We start from the raw sequence: 7,500 nt of genomic DNA, 5'->3' as shown, positions 1-7,500 counted from the left end.
TGCTTTGGGCAAGTCGTCTCGTCTGTCTGTAGTAAGTGAGGATGCCTCCACTTAGTTTAGCCCTCTTAAAGTGCGCTGCGATTAATGTTAGGGGTTTAAGTCAACGTAAGTTTTCGCTGGTCTCTGATTTCTTTCGTGCTTCACGCCTAGACATTTGTTTCATTCAAGAAACCATGGTTTCCGATGACGCTGTTCTGCGCTCCTTCTCCTCTTCGTGGCCGGGCCCCAGCTTCTGGGTCCCTGTTGTCGGGAGGAGAGGGGGAGGGGGGGGGGGGGTAGCTATCTTATGTTCTGATGTTTTTCGTAATAATGTTTCTGTTTGGCAGAAGGATCATAGTGGGCGCATTCTCAGCTTACTTGTTAAGTGTGACGATTTAATCTTAATCTAGTTAACCTTTATGTGCCGACGATTCCGGATGAGAGAAAGATTTTCTTTCAGTCAGTCCCGTCCTTTTTTCTTCCAAACTCCCGGCTCCTGATTTGGGGAGATATGAATTGTTTTGACTCGGCGCTTGAAAAATTGGGTAGGTCGGTTTCCCTCGACTCCGGCTTTTCGGACCAAAAATCTCGCTGTAACCTCCGTGACGCTTGGTATCTTTTGCATCCCCGAGACAGGCAGTTCACCTGGTTCAGACCAGACCTTTCAATTGCCAGCAGACTGGATACATTTTTGGTACCGCGGCTTCTGTGTAGTCAAGTCACTAGGTGCGATATTCTCCCATGCTTTTTCTCAGATCATGACTTTGTTGTTTTAGACTATGATATTTCAGCTCTCCCCCTGCAAGGCTCGGGAGTTTGGAAGTTCAACAATTCTCTCCTCGATGATGAATCCTTTTATTCAGAGATTTCGGATTTAATTGAGCAGTTTCTGGCCTTTCGGCAATGCTTTGCTTCTCAGTGCGATTTTTGAGAGTCTTTAAAGTATGACATTAAGCTAACTGCGATCGCCTTTTCTCTTCGTAAACATCGTTTACTCTCGTCCCAGAAAGTTTTTCTAACCAATCGCTTGATTGTCTTGAAGAATCGTCTGGCTTCGGGCGATATTTCTGCTAGTCCTGAAATTCTGACTTCAGAGGCTGCTCTGCGGTCGCCTTTAGATTCCGAGCTCGAGGGTTATAAGATTCGCAGCAGGGTTAAGTGGTTTTCTCTTCCTGACATGATTCAAGATCACGAGCGTTTTTATTCGTCCCTATTTTCTGAAGAGCCAATTGACCCTGTAGCCCAATCCCATTTGTTTGAGCACGTTACCCGCCTGTTATCGGATGCTGAGCGCGAATCATGAGAGGGTCTTCTTTCTTTGAACGAGGCGTCCGAGGCCCTTCGCCTCTCTAATAGGAACAAAACGCCCGATTCTGACGGCTTAACTGTTGAGTTTTATTTTGCGTTCTGGTCCCTCTTGGGGCCCCTTTTAGTTGATATGTTTAATGAGTCTCTCGCCCACCGTGAGCTCAGCATTGCTTTTGACGGCAAATTGTTTTTTCATAACTTTTCCCTTTCTTTCCAGGACTTGCTCGATATATCAGTAGTTAACAGGCAAGAAGTAAGCCAAAGTCAGGTAAGTTTCTTTTGTAATTTGGTCATGTTGCAGCATACCTGTTCTAAATTAAGATTTAGATCTCCACGATTATAAAAGTTTTAGTTGATCTAGACTGGCGTTCTTCAAAATTCCGAGAAACTTGTCCGGTATAAGGGCAGTCATTTCCTTCTCTTTCAACCCAATTCCTCGTTGCGTCGAAATGGGTTAAAAACCTTTTCGCACGGTTGCAATGAACAATTAAAAAAAAAACTCCACCTTTAAGGCTTGCGTATCTGTCCTTTTTAGTGCTCTCAGCTACAATTTGAATGAACTGCCACAACTATTTCAGGTGCTATTTTTACGTAACCACAAATGGAAGCTAGTATTTACTTTGACTCGCTGTTCCTTACCTCCTCCTCGAATTCCTTAATTTTGAAGACCTACGCAGTACAAAGAGAACACGGACATAAGTTTTGACGTTCATGATTTGATATAAAATAAATCTACCTTTAAAATAGTCTGCATTAAATGATCACTTTAAGCACGTTCGAAGTTTGATGGCAAAACTTTGACAAACCCCGAAAAGTGAACAAATATTCTTGAATCTAGCCGAATAACCGAAAGATGCCTTGCGTTTGAGTCAGTCTGTCCTACCTGGTAAGTCAATATTCATGATTCTTGCTAAGTTCCAAGAATAGGCTGTATAAGTGCAAGTCTTTCTCCAAAAACACGAGTACTGCCAACGTGAACTCACTGGCATCGAAAAATCCCGCCTTTTATGGCTCAATCAGTTGTAAAACGTAAGAAGCAATTACATATTCAGTTAACGAGTCAACTGAAAATTTACACGTTATTTCATAATTAGAGGCGCGATACATATTTACCTCCACATCCTGCTTTTCACCATCCTGCAATTCCTTATTTATTGCTCTCAGCCTCGAAACCTTTTTGTAAAGAATAGGTGGGTAATGAGCTTACGCTTCAGCTTTGTTTAAACCATTGAAATTTCTTCGCCAAAAAAAAACAAACACTTTAATTTCTGCTAGTATCGCATTGGCAAATCGCGGTGTTTCCAACATAAACAAAAGAGTCTTCAACCCTTTAACCACCCGGGGGTTCCCCATTGACGAGTAAAATCGTCTGGCGTTAGACAGAGTCAAATCTACGATGAAATGATCTATGAAATGGATCATATATGAACTGCGGATATGAAATCAAGTGAAGCTCTGATCCTCGCAGTTGTGAAGGCAACTTTTTCAATTGCGTAAAGAAGCCTGAAAAATTCAGGACCTCAACAGGGTTTGAACCCGTGACCTCGCGATACTGGTGCGACGCTCTAACCAACTGACCTATGAAGCCACTGACGTTGGGAACTGGTCATTTGCGGGTTCTAATGTTCCTGTGAAGAATTAATCAACGATGAAATGGTCTGAAATTGATCATATATGAACTGCGGATATGAAATCAAGTGGAGCTATGATCCGCGCAGTTATCAACGCAATTTTTGCAATTGCGTAAAGAAGCCTAAAAAATTCAGAAATTCAACGGACTTTGAACCCGTGACCTCGCGATACCGGTGCGACGCTCTCACCAACTGAGCTATGAAGCCATTGACTTTGGGAGTTGGTCATTTGTGGGTTCTAATGTTCCCGTGAGGAATGAATCAACGATGAAATGATACATGAAATGGATCATATCCGCAGTGAAGTGTCAATGGCATTTGTGGCAGTGAAAAGATCATTAGAAGGATTCAGCATTGCTTTTGGCAGGAAATTGTTTTATTCCACCTTTTCTCTTTCTTTTGAGGACTTGCTCGATATCAGTAGTTAACAGGCAAGAAATAAACCAAAGTCAAATAAGTTTCCTTTGTAATTAGGTCAAGTTGTGGCATACCCGTTCTAACTTAAGAAGTAGATCACCAAGGTTATAAAAGTTTTAGTTGATCTAGACTGGCGTTCTTCAAAATTACGAGAAATTTGTCCGGTATAAGGGCAGTGATTTCCTTCTCTTTCAACCCAATTCCTCGTTGCGTCGAATTTGGCTTAAAAACGTTTTCGCACGGTTGCAATGAACAATTTTTAAAAAAAGCTCCAACTTTAAGGCTTGCGCATCTGTCCTATTTAGTGCTCTCAGCTACAATTTGAATGAACCGGCGTGCCAGAACTATTTCAGGCGCTATTTTTACGTAACCAAAATTGGAAGCTAATATTTACTCTGACTCGCTGTTCCTTACCTCCTTCTCTAATTCCTTAATTTTGAAGACCTACGCAGTACAAAGAGAACACGGACATAAGTTTTGACGTTCGTGATTCGATATAAAACAAATCTATATTATAGGTTGCATTAAATGAGCACTTTAAGGACGTTCAAAGTTTGGTGGCAGAATTTTGACAAACCAAAAGAAGTGAACAGGTATTCTAGAATGTAGCCGAATAACCGAAAGACGCCTCACGCTTGAGTCAGTCTGTCCTGACTGGTCAGTCGATATTCATGATATTTGCTATAGGTTGCATAAGCGCCAGTCTTTCTCAATTTGTAGAAAATACACTTACAGCCAACATGATGAAATCACTGGCATTGAAAAAATTCCTTCTTATGGATGTTGTGCTCTTCACCTCACATGATTTTACAACACAGAGTTTAACTTAAATGGAAAGTATCCAACAATCAACATGTAACCTTTTACATAGAGCAAAAAGCAAAACATATACATATTCGGCAATCCTAAAGGAATGCAGAGGTAACAATTTAATTAGGGTCCTATTCAATCGAACAAAGCATTAAAGTTGTGTACACAATTGCACACAAGAATCGGTCTACACAATACAGAATTAGTTCCACAACAATGGCTCAATCAGTTGTAGAATGTAAGAAGCCATTACATATTCAGTTAACGAGTGAACTGTAAATGTACGCATTATTTCATGATTAGAGGCGCGATACACACTTGTCTCCACTTTCTCAGTGCTTTCCACCATCCTGCAATTCCTTATTGCTTGCTGTCAACCTCGACACCTTTTTGTCTTTCGATTCAGGGTCAATAGACGGATTCAGCCGTGCTTTTGACGGCAAATTGCTTTATCCTACCTTTTTTCTTTCTTTCGAGTATTTCCTCGATATCAGCAGTTAACAGGCAAGAAATAAGCCAAAGTCAAATAAGTTTCTTTTGTCATTAGGTCATGCAGTCTAGCATATACAAATTTTAACTTAAGATGTAGATCACCGCTGATATAAACATCTAGACTGGCGTTTTTTTTAAATTCCGACTAACTTGTCCGGTATAAGGGCGGTGATTTCCTTTTCTTTCAACCCAATTCCTCGTTTCGTCGAATTTGGGTTGAAAACGTTTTCTGAAGGTTGAAATGAACAATTTAAACTCAAGTTTTAATAAGGTTTCTGCTTCCGTCCTTTTGTTGCTCTCGGCTGCACTTCGAATGACCTGCCACAACTATTTCAGGCGCCATTTTTACGTAACCATAAATAGAAGCTAAAATTTTACTCTGACTCACTGTTCCTTACCTTCTCCTCCTCTAATTCCTTAATCCTGTTTCTCATTTTGCAAACCTATATGCAATTCAAAGAGAAGAGAAACCTGGTCAGAGATAAGTTTTGACCTTCATGATTCGATGTACAGTAAAATACGTCTGTCTTTGAAATACGCTGCATTAAATGAATTAAGGACGTTCGAAGTTTGGTTGAAGAAGTTTGACAAACCCCGAAAAGTAAACAGAAAGATGCCTCGGGATTGGGTCAGGCTGTCCTGCCGGGTCAGTCAATATTCATGATACTTGCTAAGTTCAAAGAATAGGATGCTTCTCCGAAAATACACGTACTGCCAACATGAACTCACTGGCATTGAAAAATTCCTGCTTTTTATGGCCCAATCAGTTGTAGAATGTAAGAAGCAATTACATATTCAGTTAACAAGTCAACTGAAAATTTACGCATTATGTCATAATTAGAGGCGCGATATACATATCTGCTAAGTTTTGAACAGGCTGCATAAGCGCTAGTCTTTCTCAATTTGCAAAAAATACGCCTACTGCCAAAAGCAGTCACTAGCATTGAAAAGTTCCTTTTTATGCCTCAATCTGTTGTAGAATGTAAGAAGCAATTATATATTCAGTTAACGAGTCAACTGTAAATTAACGCATTATTTCTTTTTTTTTTTCCATGAGCAATTTCCTATTCCAAGTTGAGAGACCATTGTAGTGTAATTCAACTTTTAAGGATTCCAAAACTATGGCGCGTTTATATTGTCAAAATTCAACCTGTCAAATCGAGAGTCTACATTCCAAAATGAGCGCCATACTTCCAATTCAGCCAATAAACCTTTTCTAAATCGACTGCCATTTTCTCGCAGCGGACGGGTTAATTCGATCAGATACTATTCAAATTGATTAGATACCTTTCAAATAGATCAGTTTCTTTCTAAATGGAACAAATTAAATCCTTTACATTAAATCGATTACCATTTCCCTTCCAAATTAAATCGATCACTATACCCAAGATACTTTGCTGGTATACTATACCTGCTAACAAAACACAACCGCGCGCTCTTCCGTTTCCTCGTGGAGCGACCGTCAAAGGATGAAGCAGAGGTAAAGCCTAATTATACCTAGAATATGATTTATTCATGAAAGTAGAGCATGGTTCTTTAAACATTGTACTCAGCAATATGCTCTTGGTGTTAAAATTTTGGAACTGAATTCCACCCTCAATAAAAAAACTTAGCCGAATTAATTATAGGAAAGTGATGAAGTGTTTACTTGAAAGACGTTTTGCAGTCTGAAGATGACTATGTTGAACTCCCTCACCTTATTGAGCTTTTCTCTTCCCTGCCTTAGTTACCTAATTGCTAAATTTAATTCTATTACCTTACAATTTTGCGAATTCTCTTCCTATATACTATTATTTGTGTGTCTTTTTTTTAATCGCTACCAGTTTCTTTTTGTATTTAATGTGTGTATGTGTGTTATTTCCATCGACTTCCATCATTTGCTTCCCTGACACGGAGCTGTGCTGGTCTCAAACCAGTAACACTGAGCTGAGAAATTACCATGCGGTAACCTGCATTGGAAAACTCTCTTAGCAGTTCTCTTACTTTATCCTCGAGCTCTTGATCAGATAGAGCCACATTCTGACGAGCTGAAAGACCATACGTCTTCATTCGCCTGAAGATGGTACTTTCCGACACACCCAACTCTGTCTCAACAGTTCCAATAATGTGCCCCTTAACTGCCCTCTTAAAATTTCCTTTTCTTGATCTATTTCCTGTTTAAAGAGTGAATAATTTATTTCATAATATCACTAGGTATCACATACAAGAACAAGACTGTAAAGCGCAACAGTAATACTCATCATGAATGCCCTACAAAAACTATGGCTATTTACACGTTGGGCCCCCGCTGTTAACCCATAATATATTTTCTTCCCTTGAAGATCAAACCCTTTCAGTCATTTAGTGAAGGCTTACTTTAACTATCAGAATCTTAATTTTTTTCTTTTCCTGGGAGCGTGTTCGGAGAATCCAGGGGTTATCTAATAAACTTTTTCTTTTTCTATAAGTAGTCGGTAATTGATTGGGGGGAATTTGGTCGGCTTGGGGACTCGGTTTTCTGAGCCTAATGAACACTTGAGTCTTGTGTGCTTTTAGGAGTTCACGGTTTACGAATGATTTACGATTGTATTGTAGTGTCCGTTTTATCCGAGTTCAACAAACAGCAACAACAATCTTTAATAAATTACATATAGTTCTACACTTTTCTTGTCAACCCAATTAATTAGCAAAAACGCTATTATAGGGAGGAGGACAATATTATACAATTATTATATATACAATTACTAGTTATATGCAATAAAAAATTGTCAAGTACTTGTGACGAAATTAAATTTCGTGGCTGGTATGAGGCGGCGTTTCGTCTCGGCCAAGAGACTCATTAGATACTTTTCGAATTCCAGCAAACTCGTTGAGCATCGCGCTC

General features: G+C 39.6%; 1 protein-coding gene across 6 annotated transcripts in view; it reads right to left on the bottom strand.

Annotated features, from left to right (window-relative positions):
• LOC138022241 (probable inactive protein kinase DDB_G0270444) overlaps positions 1-7,500 on the bottom strand; it is a 38,534-nt gene that overhangs the window by 21,509 nt on the left and 9,525 nt on the right. For 4 of the 6 annotated variants that reach the window (XM_068869309.1, XM_068869308.1, XM_068869311.1 and 1 more), the window contains exons 5-8: positions 5,036-5,080; positions 3,750-3,779; positions 2,401-2,460; positions 1,927-1,956 (exon numbers count right to left, since the gene is read on the bottom strand). In XM_068869309.1, coding sequence (XP_068725410.1) covers positions 1,927-1,956; positions 2,401-2,460; positions 3,750-3,779; positions 5,036-5,080 — 165 coding nt within the window. The remainder of the gene's footprint in view (positions 1-1,926; positions 1,957-2,400; positions 2,461-3,749; positions 3,780-5,035; positions 5,081-7,500) is intronic. The other 2 variants (XM_068869312.1, XM_068869313.1) reach the window with 2 other exon arrangements.

Source organism: Montipora capricornis, chromosome 10, assembly GCF_036669925.1.
Source record: "Montipora capricornis isolate CH-2021 chromosome 10, ASM3666992v2, whole genome shotgun sequence".
NCBI classification, from domain to species: domain Eukaryota; kingdom Metazoa; phylum Cnidaria; class Anthozoa; order Scleractinia; family Acroporidae; genus Montipora; species Montipora capricornis.
Note: the sequence above shows the minus strand (reverse complement) of the source record. Positions and strands in the feature narration are given on the sequence as shown.